This window comes from Oxyura jamaicensis (assembly GCF_011077185.1).
Source record: "Oxyura jamaicensis isolate SHBP4307 breed ruddy duck chromosome 5 unlocalized genomic scaffold, BPBGC_Ojam_1.0 oxy5_random_OJ106504, whole genome shotgun sequence".
NCBI lineage: Eukaryota > Metazoa > Chordata > Aves > Anseriformes > Anatidae > Oxyura > Oxyura jamaicensis.
Window position 1 is genome coordinate 1 of NW_023303959.1, and position 19,606 is coordinate 19,606.

The 19,606-nt window shown below is 54.1% G+C and overlaps 2 protein-coding genes across 2 annotated transcripts; one reads left to right on the top strand and one right to left on the bottom strand.

Annotated features, from left to right (window-relative positions):
* Positions 1-5: 5 nt before the first annotated feature.
* LOC118157393 (lysosomal acid phosphatase-like) lies at positions 6-9,458 on the top strand (the record flags this gene model as incomplete). Its single annotated transcript, XM_035311700.1, has 9 exons — positions 6-26; positions 2,163-2,315; positions 2,647-2,745; positions 2,888-2,977; positions 5,094-5,226; positions 5,302-5,390; positions 5,997-6,103; positions 6,323-6,498; positions 6,577-9,458. Coding segments are annotated over 9 exons (1,005 nt in total), but the record flags the coding sequence as incomplete, so codon positions are not given.
* Positions 9,459-11,155: 1,697 nt separating this feature from the next.
* LOC118157388 (vacuolar protein sorting-associated protein 51 homolog) lies at positions 11,156-18,814 on the bottom strand. The gene is made up of 10 exons (XM_035311692.1): positions 18,561-18,814; positions 17,753-17,882; positions 17,498-17,644; positions 16,780-17,002; positions 15,330-16,071; positions 14,560-14,778; positions 13,692-13,913; positions 13,135-13,256; positions 12,419-12,506; positions 11,156-11,818 (listed from the first exon to the last, which is right to left on the bottom strand). The coding sequence occupies exons 1-10, from the start codon at positions 18,768-18,770 to the stop codon at positions 11,558-11,560; spliced, it is 2,364 nt and encodes a 787-aa protein (XP_035167583.1). The 5' UTR covers positions 18,771-18,814; the 3' UTR covers positions 11,156-11,557.
* Between the last annotated feature and the right edge of the window lie 792 nt (positions 18,815-19,606).

Sequence of the window (19,606 nt, forward strand, 5' to 3'; positions counted from 1 at the left end):
TGGGCGCCGCGTACCGGCGGCAGGAGGTGAGTGCGGGGCCGGGGGGGCGCGGGGCTGCCGGGCTGAGCGAGCCGCTCGCGGGGAGCGCTGAGGTCCCGAGGTGCAAAGGCGGCCCCGTGAAGCGAAACGGGAGCGCTGGGCTGGATGTGGGGCGCGTCCCCCGCTCCAGGTCGTTCTGTGACAACGGCTCAAAGCAAGAACACGGCCCGCGTTTGCCTTGCCTTCTGCAGCATGGCGCTGTCTGCACGGCCCAACAGCAACACTCAGCCAAAAGTGACCTTCTCGCTTGTTTCCTCCTGTAAAAGCCTCATTCCCCCCAAACCTATTAATTTCCCTCTCTTTCTCTGCCATGTTGCCCTGTTTTATTCTAGTTCTTAAGAATCTGAGAGTCACAAGTAGGTTTGTGTTACAGAAATGATGGTGCCCGTGTGCTATGCGCAGGGGAAAATGCACGATCCCCCCCAACTAGCCATGCTGGTTGACCAAAGTGGTGTGAGTCAATTGGAACATGAGCAAACATCACGATGAGAGGCACACTGTCACGTGCTTGGGATGGAAAGCTGGCGGTCAAGACCTGCTTGTCCCACTGCTGGCCACATATCGCTTGTTTTATCTCAGTCTACCTTGGGTGATTGGCCAAACGAGGTAAACTGAGAGTCCCTGTAAGATTTTCTGTCCTGTTTCGCCCCTCTTTTTGGACTCCCCTGGAAAGTACGCAGCTTGACATGGTTCAGAGTACACCCCCTTTGTCATTTGCTCCTTCAACAAAACTTCAAGTGTCAGCTCAAACGTGGATCCTTTAACCTTCCTCAGTAGTTCCTTTCCAAACATACTTCGCTCTTACAAAGCTTTTGCTAGCTGAAGCTGTTTCTCTTCCCTTGCCTGAGAAGGAAAAACAAACCACGGCATATGCAAACAAAAACTGTTCCACTAACAAAGCCTGTGTCTGCCCGAGTTGAGCAAGCTCTCTTATGAGAAGCATTGCCTCTGGATGACACCGTGTGACCGTCTGTCACCTGACTCAGCGACAAGCTGGAGCCTTGGCAAAAGGTGCTGAAGAAAGCAAATATGCTCAGGGCTTAATTTTTTTTATTATTTTTTTTTTACGACACGTGTAAAATTAGATCCTTATCTTTTAAAATAGTTCCTTTTTTCAGAGCGTGCCTAGGATGAAGGCAATCCTGTCTTAACATGTACAGGATCAGTTGCTTTCAGGCCACAATTAGGAGGTAAAAGCGGGTAGGAATTGCCAGACTTTTTTGTCCTGACTGTTAAGTTTTGAGATACATTGTGTATGGGTGATGCTGTACAGGGTGAGCGTATGTGGTGGTTTTTTAGCATTTGAAATCCCAATCTTGACATTCTATTTGATTCTTCAGGTTTTCGGTTCTTGTTTCAGATCCAGTATGCTGGGGTTAAGGGCATTCTTTCACATGTATTCCTGTTGTTTTGCACTACTTTTCTTCCAATCTCCTCCCAGTGTTTTTAGCACACAGATACCAGAATAGCAAAGTTTTGTCATTTTGACCTTCTGAACTCTTTAGTATTTTCCCTTTTCTTTCCTTTCTGGCTCAGATCTCTCTCTCTGAGCTCTGGAACGGTAAGTCTTGGCCCATTAATCCCAAGAGCACACAATGATCAAATGACATCTCAGCTCCCCCCGTTCTCTTTCTTAGACCGCAGATTATTATTAATTATTTCTCAGATGGTAAAGCTGAGGCTTGGAGAAGCCAGGTTTTTGCAGGAGAGGCAGCTTGTTCCTGGAATGGAGAACTGAACACAGCAGTTTGCCCCAGTCCTGCTCTGTAAATATAGCGCGTTTCCTATCTGTTACCTGCACCTCTGTCTTGCCCTTCTCTGACTCTGGTTTATTTTCAGACTCCCTTCTTTCTATCTGCAATCTCCACACAGCGCTTCTCACTATTTCACTTACCCAGAACAGACTGCTGCAGCATTACACAACAAATCGTCTTTCATATCCATCCTTAAAGTTTCATCCAGGTTGACGCCAGCAGGCTCAGTCACTTCAGTTCCTGTTCTCCCGTTGTCCCCAAGCAGCTGCAGGGCACGTGGCAATGTTCCTCAGCACGTGCGCTGTCCTGCGTCCGAGCGTCACCGCGTACAGTGGCATTACTAACGGCGCGCTGTCCCTGTCCTGGCAGATCTTCATCCGCAGCACAGATTACGATCGGACGTTGATGAGCGCGGAGGCCAATCTGGCAGGCCTGTATCCCCCAGGGAGACAACAGATGTTCAACCCTAACATTTCCTGGCAGCCTATCCCCGTACACACAGTGCCTGAGTCCGGGGAAAGGGTAAGTTAGTCCCGAGGATATGTCCTTATTGCCCAAGTGGCATGTTATGCTGACCCTCCAGAAGTCTTTACTTCAGTCACGATTCAAATTGTTTTGAGCTTCTCCTGGGACCTGCCTTGCAAAGATTCTTTTGTTCTCTGAACGAGATGAGAACTGAGGGGCTGTGTTTGTTCACTCACTATGTTAGCTGCACCAGGCCACACGCAAGCTGGAGCGTGTTAGAGGGCAGCACTTGGAGCTGTAGATGGTCAGGGTTTCGTTGCAATTCGGTATGTTTAAAATCCTGTACGTAGGCATTCTCAGTGACGTAGCTGCTCTCATCTCTGCCCAGCTACTGAAGTTTCCACTGAACCCCTGCCCACGGTACGAACAACTACAGAACGAAACACGGAACTCGGCAGAATACATAAATAAGACCAGAGAGAATTTGGTAAGTGACTGTGTGAGGTAAAGTGGTCCTGTAGTTAAAATATCACTTCTACATAATCAGAGCTCTGACAGTGTAATGTAGTGCATATCGTACAGTACGAAACTGGAAAATGGAAGGCCTCTCTCTCTGTTCATACCTACAGCAATTCCTGCAGATGGTGGCAAATGAGACTGGGATTCGGGATGTCTCTCTCGAGACTGTCTGGAGTGTGTATGACACACTGTTCTGCGAAGTAAGTTTCTGCATAAATGCGCATGGATTTGCACTTTGCTATGTAAACCTCCTGCTTTGTAGCTTAAATATCACGCCAAAGCCAGAAAAAAAGGCCACCAGCACAAAAAATATCTCATTTGAAAGACACTAGAAAATGACCACCATCTGAAATCTTCAGATGTCCATGGACAGTTCTGAACTGAGTAAGGTAGAAATGAGATCTCTGGAAGCTGAAGGAGTGCTAACTTTATGATTTAAATTGGAGGTTTTAAATTTGGACTGTTCCTGATTCTGCTTCTGTTAATTTGGATCGGTCACTTCTTTGCTTCTGTTAATGCCCTCTCTAAAGAAGTGCTCCACTGGGTTAGGTGGGGTTCACCAACATCTGTTTTTGACCTATTATGAGATCCTGTGACAAAGACTCTAGAGACAGACGTTACTGTTTTACAATCTGGGGCGAAGCACAAAACTCATATGGAATTTTCTTGAAAGCACATCTCCTGAAAGCTTAAAAATAAAAATCAATTTAGCTGTGCTAATGCCAAAGTAAAGGTCGTCTATCCAGGAGCCTTATGGTTGTTGCACAGGTTTGTGTACAACCATATAGCGCAATGAAGAAATGAAAGAGATCTTTAAAATCCAACTAGTTAGTGACAGAAGAAGCTGTAAACCCTGACGCTGACAGGCTGCTTTTGACACTGTCCGTGTTGGTTCTATGGAGGTGCAAGGGCAGTAGGATTGCTGGCAATGGTACAGTAACGCAGGATATACTACATTTGGGATGCAAAGCATAAATCTGCATGGCATTGCACTGCGCTACATAAAGTAGCTGCCTGAGTTGCTGCAACCTGAGAATATTCCAGTCCAGAGCCGCATTGCACTGTGTAAATTTGCCCTTTGTATCACAAACCCAATCTGCTATCTTGTAACAGTGACAGTGAAGCAAGTTCTGTCAGTAACAAAAACTCCTGGTCAGAGAGATAAAGAATTTCAAAACTGCGCTTTCAAGACTCACTTAAAGAGCTTGCAGATTGGGCCCGGAAGCCCAGCTGACAACCATCATATCCCTGAGAACCTGGATGACAGCTCACTGTCCCAAAATTAAACTAGAACGTAGTAAGGAAGGGGAGATTTACTGTCAAAACTATACCCTCAGCCTGATTAATGTCTGTGGTTCTTGGGCTTCCTCCTTTTTTCTCACTTTTACAAACAGTGCCCTGAAGAGGAATGTTTTTCTCACCTGAGCCAGTAGATTCACTCTACCGTCTGGATGGAAAAAAAAAAAAGAAAAAAGACCCAAGAAATACCTGAACTTACCAGCTACTCTCTTTGTAAATCAACGAAAAACTAACTAAATACCTAAGTTACTGATGGGAATTTCTGTGAACTGCTGAGACAGAACGGGCCCTTAAGGATATTCAAACTCATCTTCTGGCAGTTTAATAGGATGTGGCATAGAAAATTGCTCCATCCGAGTAACGCCAGGGAACCACAACTCTTGTTTGTCTGCCAGTATAACTAATCCTTTCTTGTAAAGGGTTGGCTGCAAAGCAAATTCTTCTCTTGGTTCCCAGTTCTGTGTATTCTAGGTTTGATTACCGGGCTCTGTCAGTGGTGCATCCCACTACTATGTCTGCTAACACTAAGTGCTTGCTAACTTTTTCCAACATCTTTCAGTGGCCCACAGAGCCTCCTGGGGAACTGTGCTGCAGGTAAACCAGAAAGCTTGAGGCCTTGGGCTCTCTCACTTACCTTTTTATTTCTGGCTGCATACCATCTGCAGGGCACAGTCAGCCACGTGTACAGCAAATGCTCCAAGATTACTGTGCTGTCCTAACGCTCTACCCCTGCGTTCCAGGTGTGCTTTCACAGAAAAGTAGCTCCTAGATTCTAGTCTCGATGCTTCTCACATTAGTTTCTGAAACAACATTTAAAAGGAACGACATGAACTATGTGTATTCTCTGTATGCAGCATGACAGGGCGAGGACAGAATCCTAACTAGACAGGGGTCCTGCTTAAACAATACACAAAATCAGCAGCAGTATGGGCAGAACTCCAGACACCCTGACTCCCATTCTCTGATCAGTCTGCGGTCCTTGCTACCTCCAGATGAGTACTCTCTTTCTCTTCCTAGCAAGCACACAAAATGGATTTGCCATCATGGGTGACGCCAGATGTCATGTCTCAATTGAAGCAGCTGAAAGACTTTGGCTTTGAATTTCTGTTTGGAATCCACCATCGGGTAGAAAAAGCTCGTTTACAAGGCGGTGAGTGCAGTAGGGAAGGAGCCTTGTGCTGTTCTGCCTAGATTTTGGATCTCACTAGCTGTTCCCTTTCTTCAGGGGTCCTGCTGGATCACATTAGGAAAAACCTAACCAAAGCAGCAAATGCCTCTGCCCACCAGCACCTGAAACTTCTTGCCTATTCAGCGGTAAGTCAGAGGTTGGGTGTGAACTTTGCTCCATCTCCTCCTCCTCACATTTGGGGTTGGGGCTTGCTAATGGTTTTTACCCTTTCTGGCTTCTCTACCATCTGTGCAGTGAGCAGGAGATACATCTTTGCCTCTGGCTGGGTGGGATATGGCATCGTTCCTCTGGGGCCCCCGAGGAAAATTCCCAAGCTGCACTCAGTTCCTGCTATAGCTTAGGCTCATGGATAAGACTGGCAGTCTTTGGGGAGCCGCTGCTATATTTATTTGGTGGATGGGTTGATGCTACTCCAATGTGATGTTTCAGCAGTACAGCTAAAGTCATCCCCCTTTCCAGCAGTCTGCTGCTGGAAAGTCAAGCATCTCCCAGATTACTCCCTAGAGATTAATTCTTAACAATGCAGGATACAAACGGCTGTGTTTCACTTCCTCCCCTTCTCTGGCACCACCACAGATCACCTTTCCAACTACTGCTCCTTTCCCTTCTTTCAACTGGGAGTTACAAAGGTGGCTTCCCTTCTGCACTGCCTTGCCCATTGCTGGTATGGTCTGAGCTGCCCTGCCACATTCACGAGGGTGACTGATTTGGTTTTTTTCCCTCTTTCTCAGCATGACACCACACTTGTGGCACTGCAGATGGCTCTAGATGTCTACAACAAGATTCAAGCACCATACGCCTCATGTCATTTATTTGAGCTGTACCAAGAGGATGATGGGTGAGGGCTGCAGTAAAGATGTCTGCTGTGATTTCACCTCAAGGGTTAGATACCTAGGCTAGGTGCAATCTAGGGGGTGCAAGCTTGCTCCTAGTGGCAGACTCTTAGGAGGAAAACTGCGACCAGACTAAAGGAAATGGTGTGCACACTAAGATTTTTTTTGGGAAGGGGTGACTTGAGTTGGAGGAAAAAAAAAATCTAGCTGTGTTTTGTTTTCAGTGACTTCTCTGTGGAGATGTTTTTCCGGAATGAGAGCGGAAAGGAACCTTTCCCACTGACAATCCCTGGCTGTCAGCACAAATGTCCCCTGCATAAATTCTTGGAACTCACAGATCCCGTTGTGCCTCAGAACTGGGAGCAAGAATGTCAGGTAGCAAGCAGCATGCAAGACACAGGTGAGCCCGGGCTGGACCAGAACGTGGCAGAAGGGGAAAGCTTGGAATTATTCTTACCACTTATTTTCTCCCTTGCAGGACTGTTTGTGGGTCTGGCTGTGTGTGGATCCGTTCTCCTTCTCCTTATAATCCTCCTCTTGACTGTACTCATTCGCATACAGTCTCAGCCCCCTGGCTACCGGCACGTTTCCAATGAGGGAGAAGAGCAGGCCTGACAGTTGCTTCAACTGCTTCCCAGGCAGTAGTGGGGAGCAGTGCTGCCCCTAAGGATGATTGGGCACCTTCAGTAACTGAGCATTCTTCTGCTTTGCCCATTGCTTCCCCGAATGAAGCTGGACTCTGATTTTTGGACTTTTTCTAAAGGTGATGGCCCAGAGGACTGACCTATTCTAATAGAAGTGATGCATTTTAATTCTGAGAAGCCAGGGTACTGTGTGGTGCCTCCAGCCCACACACAATCAGCCTGGGATTCTCACCAAGGCCAGTTAGAGCAGCTGCTCCTCATGAAGAATTTTCCTCCTTTCAGTGATTGTAAATGTTACCACTCACCCTTACTGTGGCAGAGGGACTTGGGCCTCCAGAAGGTGCTACATCAAGCACCATTAAGAATTACATCTCTCTTCAGGGTCAACCTGCTTTGTGCGCTTTTCTCTCAAGTCCTTGGATTCATGGTGGTGGGAAGGCTGGGCTGGGAGCAGAAGGCCCAGCTCCCCCATGATGCACAGAGACCCATCTGCTGGCCATGCAGAGGGAGCTGCTGCAGAGATGGCAGGTGGTGAAAAGTGTTTCTTGAGGCTGCTGCTAAGTAGTTGTTCATGGTCTCCTTTTCCCCTTGTCGAAGTGTAGTTCAAGAGAGAACTGGCCCGTAATCAGGACAGGACTGCAAACCTGGCAGTAGTTTCTAGCATTCAGCTCAAAGTAGGTTACGTATGATCCACAGAGTAAAGAGCTTCATAAAGGAGATGAATTCCTGTAGTCACAGTGAACCCCATTTCTTGTGCAGTGGTGGCTCTAGAAAGGAGGGAGTCCTTGTAGATAGGAAACATTTTCTATGTTGCTAAAGATTCTTTCTAAAGAATTCTAAAGTTTCTTTTCTAAAGATTCAGTCTCTGAATTTGACCTCTGTGCTTCAAGTACCTATTACAGGGGAGGTCCAGATTTCAGCTGGAGCCCAAGGAACATGCTTTACTGGCAGAAAGTTTTTATGCTGTAATTAAAGAGATGTAGCAGAGCTGTTTACCTAAGACTAGGCTGAATGGCAACTTCCATAGTTTTTTCTTCCCATCCTCCCTACTGGACAGCCTTACCCAGAAAAAAATGGAAAAATAAAATAAAATCAGACTTCGCAGGTAAATATGGGCCCCTTCATCTGCCACACTTTAGCATTTTATCCAGAATGTGATTCTTTCTCCCAGCAAGCTGGATGGAAGCCACAGACCTCTCTCACCTGTCCCTGTGATTCCGAGTTGAAAGGACAAATGGTCTCTTCCTTGACAGAACCACAGGATCAGATCTGAAGTCCTTCGTTAGCAGATAGGTGAAACCTTACTGTGTTTGGTTGGAGAGCAGGGAGTTGAGAAACTTTGTACTACTTAGCCAGCTTCATCTGTAAGAAAATACAGACTTGGATCTCAAAGTGAGGGCAAGATGACCCAGGCCTGCAGGATGTGTCAGAAGATTAGGTGAGGAAATCATGCTATGCAGATGTGCTTGGATGTGTAACCGACTACGCTCAGTGTGCAGGCCTAAGTTGAAAGAATAAGATCAGAAAAAAGGAGATGGCCTGAGCGTATGCAAGGACTGGGTTCAACCAAAGAACACGGTGAGGAAGTCTACTGATGACCACCAGAGACCCCCGGAAAGACCATGGGTGGAAACAAATGCAGATGCATCAGAGAACTTTAAAGATTTTAATGAGTTATGGGAAATAGTATGAATATGTTATTAATTGGAAATCTCATGAATGCTTTTAATTGTATATAACCCTGTAGCGTGAACAATTTGGCAGGCACGCTAGGTGGAGCAATCCCCTGTGCGTCCTGTGACAGTTAAAGAATGCCTGCTTCCTCAAACTCCAAACTGAGTCGTAGAGGGCTTCTTTCACCAACTTTCATGCTATCACCCAAGGACAGAGCCCAGCTCCACACCCTCAACTGGAGGGCACAGGGTTGGCATCTCCCCAGGCTGAGGCCAGAAACACAGCCGCTGCTGCTCTGCATCATCTCTTGTCATGGGCTGTGCCTAAATGCCACAGCCAAGGCTGCAGAATACTGACAATTCTGGAAAATTCCATTGGCCTCTGGCCTGGCCGTTACCAGCCGCCATGGCAGCAGCACGGCCTGGGCCCAGCTGGAACCAGCGGCAGGCTGCCCGGCTGCGTCCTCCATCTTGTCTCACTCTGTCCCCAGTGCCCGGGCAGTCTGGTTTTCACCGCTCAAAGCCTCTGCTTATTTGGTTTTCTTGACCTCTGCAGGACTAAAGCATTCCCCCTCTGGTTTCACAGACCTCCTCCTCTCCAACAAGCCCGTATTGGCAAGATATTTCCTTTGGTCTTGTCCTGGAGTCACTTAGAAGTTTCCATGCCCTTGGGCTCATCCAGGTCCAGCTCTGGAAAGGGATGGTGGTGTCCTTTGCTCAGCTGTGCCAAAATGCCAACCAAGTACTACTGGGTCTAGTTTAGGTGGTTATTTTCCAAGTTTGAGGAATAATGTGCAGGGAAGAAGAGTAGGAATGGAGGCACAAAGGACTCTGGTTCTTAAGCTGCTGCTCTGTTAAATGTGGCAGCTCCCAGCTATTTCTCTGTGTGGAAGAACGACGGGTGAATTGCCAGATTGCTTTGATTTCAGAAGCAGACGACTTCTGATGAAAGCCAATGGAACAGCCTGGTCTTCATGAGGGTGGCCATCTCAGTTTGCTTTAGCTGTTGTAAATAAAGATCTGGTTTTACATTTTTTTGCCCATGTGTTGTGTTTTTATTGTATTTTATTTCTCCTCCACCTCCTGGCCTTGCCCTGGCCTCCTGTCAGGCTGCTTCATCCTGTTTCTCCCGGCTGCTGCCCGTGCCCCTCTTGTGCCTGTGGACATGAGGTGCTAGCAAGGGGCTGGAACAGCAGCTTCCATGTGTCAGCACTGCCAGGCAGTGATTTCCATCACGAGGATTTATCTGTCTACGGAATCTCTCATCAGGAAGCAGCAGCACTCTTGTCAGGAAGCACCACGTAACCATGCTTAACCCTCTGAAAGTTGGAACTGCAACACTTGGAAGTTCTTGGAAAAACCTGAGAATTAATAACCTGTACACACACTGGAAAATAGCCTCCCTCGGCAGTAAATATTCTGAGAAAGTGCTGTACCTGAGACAATTTACAAGTATAAATTCAAAGCAGGTATGCCTGGTAAGAACAGCAACACAGTAGTTGAAATGATGATAGGGTGTGCGTTCAAATCTATAACAGTAATGCCACTGGGACATGGAGATACTCCCTCCAAGGTATCCCACTGCCCAGGCCTTCAACATTATTTTCAACGCTATTACAACATTTGGTTATTTGAGTGACTCGTTTATATTGGTTTCAGTGCTCTCCCACAGTCCTAATACTGCAAAGTTTTTGCTGACACACAAAAATGAGAGAAAACAGCACGCGCCCCCTTCCCCCCCAGTGCCGAATCAACAAAATACTTGCAGGTACCTTGACTGAAGTTCTAACAAAGCAAGAATTTGAATTAAGCTGCGACCTGTTATTTTAAATACGGTTTTCCAGCGCCATCTAAAGGTGAATAAATGTTGTGGATTCATAACTTCCAGTTGCTGTGCCTGCAGTCACTAGCAATGGGAGATCTTTGCTCCTGAAGAGTTGGTAACATTGAGGTCTCAGGTTGTGCTTTTTATCTTTTGGTGCTTTACCAAAAGCTCAGTATCAAGATCTTACTGTTACAGGGAGGCAGAGAGACAAAACTCTCATTTCAGTTGCTTTGGCCTCTCCATTAGGGACCACTACTGGAGTGTCTGCAACACTCCCTCAGGCTCCTGATCTCTTCCAGGAGTATCTGTCCCTTCGTTGCTGTTTGTGGTGACCGAGCTTTTCAATTCAGTTTCCCCAGAGATGGATGAAGTGGCTTTTACGAAGTCACCCCAGGAGAGCTGGGGCAGCACTAACAGTAAGCTTTATGCTCTGATACTCTCTGTAGCTTGCAAATTCTTAGAGCTATCATATAAGCGTACCCACGGTTACATGTCCCCCATGTTTAGGTGCCCCTAGGTTAATTACCTCAAGCACTGCCCTGCAGTTTGTTTAGTACAAGGGCTGTGTCAGACGCTTGGTGCTCCCAGGGTGCTCTCATGAGGGGCTGGGAGGGCAGGAGGTGCTTATGCAAGGTGCGGGGTGCACCCAAGCATCCGTGTGGGGCATGGGGTGCTCCCAGGGCACTTGTGAGAGGGGCTGGATGCACATAGGGTGCTTGGACAAGGAGCAGGGTCAGCCCCTGTCCCCACCACCTCAAAGGGAACCAGGTGTCTGGCGGCCCTTCTTTCCCAGAGACCCAAGAGTCGTGGGGTTTTCCTGCATCAGGAGGACCCAGGCACCCATGCCCCCATCCCTCTGGGAACTCAGATGTCCCCACCCCACCATGCTCCAGCTGTCCAGGCACAGGGACAAGGCACAGCTCACATGCATTTTATTTATTGTCCTCAACCATGACACAGGGGCTGCACCCGGCATGCCCCAGGCATCGGGGGAAGTCACCAAGGTATTAGAACAACGTGGCATGGCACTGGGGTGGCAGGTACAACATGGGATTGGCATCACTGGGACGCGGGGGGGACAACGTGAGGTGTCACCAGGACTGGGGAGGGGACATGGGCTGATGGTGTGGGGACATGGGATGTGCTCGTGTGTTGCAGCATGTGTGGGAACACATGAGGTGTCCCAGGACCCAACACATGGCCCTCCCACAGACATTCCCAACTCCGCTGTGCCTCACAGCAACACCGATGTCCCATGTCCCAGTGCCCCCCCCCATCCTAACATGTCCCCGTGTGTCCCCCTGGCATCTTCAGGTCCTACCCGCGCTCGCAGATGAGCTCGACGACGCTGTGCTCCATGGGGACGGGGTCGAGGCAGCGGTGGGCAGCGCTGGCGGCCACCTCGTCCAGCAGCCCCTGCACCACGCGCTCATCAGCGGCGAAGCGCCAGAGGTAGAGCTGCAGGTAGTGGCCGTCCACCTGCACCTGCTGCAGCCCGAAGCGCCCCAGCGTCCGCAGCCGCACGCACTCCAGCAGCGTCTTCAGGCTGATCTTGATGATCCCCGTCAGCACCGACACCTGGGACGTGGGGACGGCAGGGACAAGTGGCACGGTGGGGACGGGGACACCCAGAGCAAGGAGGCCTCAAGTCACGTCCGCACAGGGATGCGGAGAAATTAGGGACACCCCTCTTCGGGTCATCGGCACCTAGGACAGCCTCATCCTCATCCTAACGTGTGTTAGGACATGGGGACGTGTCACACGGGAGGTCAGGGATGCCCTCAGTGTGGCTGTTGGGTGTGGCCCAGTCTCACCACTGCAGGGACACGGGGACACCCTCAGCCTCGTCCTCAGCACCGCTGCCTGGGGACAGTGGGGACATGTGGCATGTGCTGGTGATGCCATCAGCCCAGCGGCCTGGCTGCTGGGGTCTCTCTGTAGAGAGACCTCAAGTCACATCAGCGTGGGGACACGGGAACACCGACACTCACCCCTGCAATCTGCCCCAGGGACCGACCCCCCCCAAAGTCCCCTGTCTTGGTCATCAGCCCCTGAGGAACCCCAGAACCCCTGCACCAGGGACACGGGGACACCAGGGACATGTGACAGGTGGGCAGACAGACAGCTTAGGGGCCTCGGGGTCACCCGAGGGACACTGGGACATCCCTACGGCCTCACCTTGTTGAACTCGACAGGGCTGAAGATGTCGATGCGTTCGGAGAAGAGCTTCTGGATGTTGCTGAGCAGGTGGGTGTCCATCGGGGCACTGGGGACGATGAAACCAGGACAGTCAGGGGAGGCAGGGGACTGTCAGGGGACAGGGATGCAGAGGCGGTGGGAGGGAGGGCACGGGGACGGTCAGAGGACACCGTGACAGATGGGGCTGTATGGGGACACGAAGGCAGGAGAACATGGGGATGGGCAGGGGGTGTGGGGAGTGTCACAGCACGGGGACTTAAGGCACGTGGGGATCATGAGGGGATACTGGGATCTGGAGACATGGGGACAGTGGGGGAAGATGGGAATAATCGGGGGATACTGGGACAGTTTGGGGACACAGGGACCTCCAAAGGATGTGGGGACCATGGGTGGATGCTGGGACAATCTGGGATATGAAGATGGTCACGGGGACTGTAGGGGAACGCTGGGATCATTTGGAGCCATGAAGACAGTCGGGAGGACACGGAGCTGGTCACAGATGTGGGGACAAAGGGGTGACAGTGGGCTGACAGGGAGGTGACCCAGGTGACAGGAGTGACCTGGGGGTGTAGGGGGGGTACAGCGAGTACCACAGGGGTGACACAGGGAGCACGGGGGTGGCCAGAGCTGGCCAGGTGGGTGACTGAAAGGTGTCCCAGGGGTGACCGAGAGGTGGCCTGAGTGACGGGGCTGACCTGGGGGTGTAGCTGGGGGCGTAGCGCCCAGGCGCCCGCGAGCTGCTGTAGACGGAGAAGGCGCGCCGGCTCGAGTCGCTGCTCTGCGCCCGCCGCACCCCCTCCTCGAAGAGCTGCCCCACCTGCAGCAGCACACCGCTCAGTGCCAGTGTCCCCCAAACCCACCCCAAATAACCCCTGGGGACTCCCAAAACAAGCCAGGATCCCTCAAACGCCTCTGAGACCTCCCAGTCCGTTCGGGATCCTCTCAGACCCCTGTCTCTCCCTAAAATCAAGGACCTTATGGACACCTCAGACAATCTCCTCTTGACCCTTCAGTTACTCCAGCCCCCATCAGGGACCCTCTGGGACTCCAAAACCCTCCCAGGAACCCTCTGGGACCCCTGAGGGTGCTTTAGGGAGTCCACTTGCAACCTCCTAAAATCCTCAACGACTTCATAGGGATAGCAGGCATGGTTTCTGGCCATTCTTCAGGGACCCTCTGGAACATCTGGGACCCCTCTACAGGTCTTCAACCCCCACCCCAAGCCCCTACAGGGGCCCGGTGTTGCCCCAACCTGGACGTCGATGGCAGTGATGTCCTCGACCACACGCTTCATGACGGCGCGGACGTTGCGGGGCTCGACGGTGCCCAACCAGTCGCGCGTCTCCACACTCTTCCGCAGCATCTGCGCCACCGCAGCCCCCTGCACCTGCACGTAGTGGTCGAGCAGCCGCTGCGCCGCCCCCCGAGCCTCCGCGCACAGCGCCGGGCCTGGCGTCACTGCTGGCCCAGTGTCCTGGGGGCACAAAGGACATGGGGACACTCCACACACAGCCTCAGCCCTGTGTCCTTGGGGTTCAGGGACATGGGGACACAGGGAGATGGCTCCTTGGTGGCACAGGGACGTGAGGACATGCAGAGGCCTCCCCCAGCGCCGCCACGCACAGCGCCATCCTTTGCGAGGGTACACAGAGACATCAGGGGGCACGTGGGATGCTCTGGGCTGTCCCAGTGTGCTGCATCCCTGCTGTCCTCACGGCCTGGTAGCATTTGGAGGGACGAGGGACGTGCAAAGGCCTCCTGGGGAGATTCTGTGGAGCTCCCGCCCCTTAGGGACACTGGGGGGACACTGGGACAGGCGGGGACCCTTCTGCCTCCATGCGTATTGCTGTTCTTGGGGCCACATTCTGGACAGACATGGGGCTGTAGCGGGACACAGGGAGGGGCTTGGGGACATTCAAGATCCCTTTGGGGACATTTCAGGGTCCCTCATGGACATCTGGGGGCACACAGAGTGAGAAGGAAGACTCCTACGCTTCCACACAGACTCCTACGTTCTGGACAGATGCTAGGACTGGGGCCGCTCTGTGGCACCTTGGGGACATTCAGGGCCCCCCCTCAGAGCCATTTTGGGGCCAACGAGGGCGGTTTGGGGGGCTCACCTCAGGAGGAAACTGCTCGTCGGTGAGAGTGAGGATGTAGCTGATGGTGGTGGCCTCGTAGTCGAGGCAGAGGCGGGCGAGGAGCAGCAGCAGCGCCGGGGGTGCAGCGGGGGCTCCCCGCTCCGCAGGGCTGTCGGCAAAGCCCCGGGCAGTGCGGCAGAGCCAGCGCACGAAGGCCACCACCAGCCCTTCACGCACAGCCTCTACGCAGAACTCCCCCTGTGGCCAAAACCAGAGAGTTACACCTCCCAGAACACCAAAACGCCTCCCCTGCCTGCTCAAAAGCTGCCACTGCACCAGAAAAGCCTCAGCTGCACCCCAAAGAACTGCTGCTGGGCACCGCTGTGGCACCCACGTCACCATGTAGAACCGCCCCCGTGACCAAACCTGGAAGGTTATGTCCCAAAAACACCACCCTGGGACTCCCAAAAACCTCCTCTGTATCCCCAGAACTGCCCCTGGAGCCCGATACCTTCCCCATGGCCCCCAGCAGCCTCACACACCACTGCCACGCACAACTGGAAGCACAACTGCCCCGTGCGACCCCAGAACAAATCCAGTTCCACCCATCTGTCCTGTGCAACCCCTGAATTGCCCCAGCGACCCCTCCAGGGACTGCCAGTCCCTGCCATGCGACCTGCAAAGTAAGCCCATGCTTATTTTAAGCCCATGCAACCTCCACCCCGCCCTGTGCAGCCCCAAGCCACCCCCAGATCTCCCCAGCAACCCCCACACTCCCCTCAAGGCACCCCCCACTGCCCCCAGCCCACCTTGAAGTAGGGCAAGCTGGCGAAGGCCACGTCCTTGGCAGTGAAGAGCTGCACATAGGCCAGGACAGCCTTGAGCTGGCCGAGAACGGAGGAGGCCAGCGTGGCCAGGAGGTCGGGGAGCCCAGGGCCCTCTTTGCCGGGGGGCCGGGGGGCAGCCAGCGCCTGGCGCACATCACCCAGGCAGCCCAGGAAGAAGGTCTGCAGCGCCCGTAAGTAGCGGGCCACCCGCTCACCCGCTGCTCGGGCCACTAGCGCGGCACCTGCTTCGGCCCCGGCTGTGGGCAGCAGCTCGAGGAGGGCACGGAGGCGGCGGTGGAAGCGGTCGAGCGCCCGCACCAGCAGGGAGGTGTCACCCAGGCCCCGCTCCAGGGCCAGGCGCCGCTCCAGCAGCTCGAAGTAGCGGGCGGTGAGGGCAGCGGCAAAGGCCTCCAGGCGGCCGTCCCCCACCCCTGGGCAGCTCTCGAAGAGGCTGCGGTACGAGGCTGCCAGCAGGCACAGGTTGCCCACGAAGGCCGAGCTGCCGCGGTCGACAAAGTCCAGGATGTCGGAGGCCGGGGGAGGAGTGGCAGCAGCGCCGGAGGGATCGGCCGGGGGCAGCTCAGCCTCCAGCGCCGCCAGCTCGGTCTCAAGGCGAGCACCGGCATGGCTCAGGAACTCCTCGCACAGCTCCTCGGGCGGCTCCTCCAGCTGCAGCAGCATCTCCACGCACTCTGTGAGCTCCTTGGGGTCCAAGGTGTCGTCCCTAGGGAGATGGAGGGGGTTCCAAGGTTAATAGCGGCACAGCAAAACAGGAAAAAGCAATAAAGGTCGTCAGTAGGCTTCAGAGTTAACAATGATTATTGAAAAACCAAGGGAAAAGGAGTACTTCATAGCATCGCTACGTTCCAGATTGAACAGCAGTAATGGTAATAAATAAAAGCCTAAAGAACCCCAGTAGGTTCCAGAATTCAGAATAACTACAATATTAATAATAAAAAACCACTCAAACTCTTTGGTAAGCTCCTGAGTTAACTGCACCATAAACACAAAAATATATACCACAGCTTTGTAAGAGATCCCAGTAGCCTGCAGAAGGAGCCCCCTCGCTCTATGGACGTTCTGCAAAACGGCAGGTTCCTGCGATTGTTATCAGTAGGCTCCGGGGCAAACGCCGCTTCGCTGGGATGTTTCCCGGGGGCTGTTACCAGCAGGCTCCAGATTTAAGACCCCAAGCCCCTCAGAAAGGTGCTCTGGACTTAACACCCCCACCCCTTGAAAGGCTGTCTCCTGCAGCTGTTATCAGTAGGCTTCAGAGTTAACGACCCCAGGGGAATAAGGCTGTCAGGGGAATTGCTGTAATTTGCCTCCAGAATGAATGCGCCCCCCATAAGGCTGTTTCCCAGAGCCGCCATCAGTAGGCTCCAGACAGGCGAACACCCTCACAACTCAGCAGGCTCGGGACTGAACGTACCGGAGGCGTGCCCGGAGGCGCTGGGCCAGGTCGGCCATGATGGCATGGCTCTCGTCCTCGATGGCACGGAACGAAGGCAGGTGCCGGTAGTGGCGCAGCACGGCCCGGGCGCGGGCGTAGCAGTGCAGGGCCCGCGCAGGATCTGCCCCCGGTGCCGCCCAGCGCCGCAGCCGCCCCGGCACCTCCACGAGGGACTGCAGCTTCCGCAAGAGCGTCTGCACGCCTGGAGGGGCAGGATGTCAGAAATGAGCGGGGCATGGGGGAAAGGATCAGGTACTGAGATGGGGTTGGCAAGGACCAAGGAGAAGGGCTAAGGATGAGGCAGGGCCTGCTCGGCCCCCTCTGTGATCTCACCCCCCCCCCCTCTGACTCTCAGCCCCCTTCCCTGTCACCTGCCCCCTCTGTTCCCCCCACACCCTGTTATCTGCCACCCTCCCACAAAGCCCAGGTCTACCATGGCCCCCAGATGGGCTCCCCCTGACCCCCCCGAGACCCCCCATCTACACTCTGACCCACAAGATCCCTAAACCCCACCATCTGTCTCCTCATCCCCCCATATTCACCCCTCAAGGCCAACATCTAATCCCCAGGCCCCTCCAAACCCTAGAATCTGTCCCCCCAAACCCCAGATCGGACCCCCAACCCCACAATCTGCCCTCCCCGCGTCCCCCAGCCCCACAGCTCTGCCCTCCTGGGCTCCATCCCTCCCTCCCCGTACCAGCCAGCTGGGCGCCACGGCGGTGACGGTCCTGCAGCGCCGCGCTGACGCGGGCGCTGGAGGTGCTGATGGCTGCCATGTTGGCAGCCAAATCGTCCATCTCCGCCTCCATGCGCCGGAAATCGACCTTCATCTTTCGGATAGTGTCTGGGGGGGGGGGGGGGGGGGGAAAAGGAAACCCATGAGTCCCTGAGCCGCTTGGGACCCCTCTGGTTCCTCCCCCCCCAAATGCCTGCGTCCCCCCTGAGAGCCCACCTGTGGCAGAAATGAACTTGTTATAGTTCTCGTAGAGCAGCGTCTGCATGTCGCTGTCGAGAGCGCGGATCTCCCGCCCCAGCGCAGCTTCGCGGGCCAACAACTGCCCCAGGGGGCACTCGCTGCGCACCTGGAAGGGGGGGCAATCATGATACAACCGCGCACTGGCCCCGCTGCACCCCAACAACTCTCCCAGAGCCAGAACAACCCCGTCCCAGGCTCCTGCGTGCCCTCCACGGTGGTTCTGGGCTCCTGAGCTGCCCCCCAGTTGCATTGTGGAGCCCTCCAGCTGTCCTCCCCAGCCCCACGTGCTGCTTGGGGAGCCCTGCCTGCCACACAGCCACTTAAATGGCACCCTGGCCTTGGGAAATGGAACCCTAAGAGCTTCCAGCTGCACGCCAGGGCCCTGCTGGGACCCACGATGGTCCCCAAGAGCCCCGTACCGCCCCTACACAGGGAACGTACAGGATCCCAAGGAGCACCTACGGGGGGAGATCTATTGGGTACCCAGAGAGCCCCTCTGTGGAGATCGGAAGGGGGTTGGAAGGCCTCTTGGGAACCCAGCGGAGCCTGGCGGAGGGGTTTATGGGGTCCCCACAGGGCTCTGGGGATGGAGGCACAGATTGCACGGCACCCCTCGCCCCGTGGAGGGCGGCAGCTGCGAGATCCCCACAGGAACCCCTTGGGGTCGCCATAGGAACCCCTTGGGGTCCCCACAGGAGCCCTTCGGGGTCCCCACGGGCGAGCACCCAAAACCTCAGGGGGTCCCCGGGGTGGGGGTGCGGGTCACGGTGGGGTCAAAGGTCACCTTAGCGAGGAAAACTTCCGGGTCAAAGTGAGGCCCGTTGATGTCGATGGGGTCCGGGGCGGCCTCCGCTGCCTCGGCGGCGGGCAGCCCGTAGTAGCGCTGGAGCGGGCCATGAGGCCGGCGCCAGGAGGGGCCGGTCCCGGTCCCGGTCCCGTTCTCGGGGCCGGTCCCGGTCTCGGGGCCGGTCCCCGCCGCCTCCCCGTCCGCCATCACGCCACCACTTCCGTCCCAGAGCCTGACTTCCTACCCAGCCTCCAACGTCACTTCCGGGCGGGGCCGTCACCATGGTTACCGTCTCCTGGCCGCCGCGGCCTGGTCCCCACTAGGCCGCGCAGCGCCACGGCTGGGGCCGCCTTCATCGCCTCGTCTTCCTCGGCCCCCTGCAAATAAAGCACATAAAGCACATGGCGTCAGTCAATAAAGGAAATAAAGCACATAGAGGACATGGCGTCAGTCGTGTTCAGGCTCAAACACTGCGGACAGGGAGATGGGAGAGGCCCGGGAGGTGAAGGCCGTGGGCATCAGGGATGGGGTAACAAGGGCTGGGGACAGCAGGGTGACAGGAGGACTTGGGGGCGTCACGGGAGGCATCAGAGATGAGGAGTAAATTAGGAACATGAGGAGCTGCGGAGGGGCTGGGAGGGACAAAGCCAGACCCTCCCCCAGCACCCTGAAACAGCCCCGCAGCCTGTGTGGCAGCCACAGCTCCCTCCAGCCGCAGCCCCTGGGGATTTTGCACAGCTGGGACCACTTTGGGTGAGGAGCACTCAAGGAAATGGTAATTTCAGGAGATGGGGGAGAAACAAATTCCCACCCTCAGTCCACGTACCACAATCTTCTACATCCTCTTAGACCCTCTCCAAATACACGGACACTACACACGTCTTCAATGCCACCGAAGACCAACCGAAGAGGCACTCTTCCCGTGCATGCTGCAAGTACTGCCATCTACATTCTGCCTGGCCTGGTGCAGTAAGAACAATTGCTTCCTGCTGGAAAGATGAAAACGTAATGGCTAAGCTCTACCTGCAGCTGCAGGCAGATTA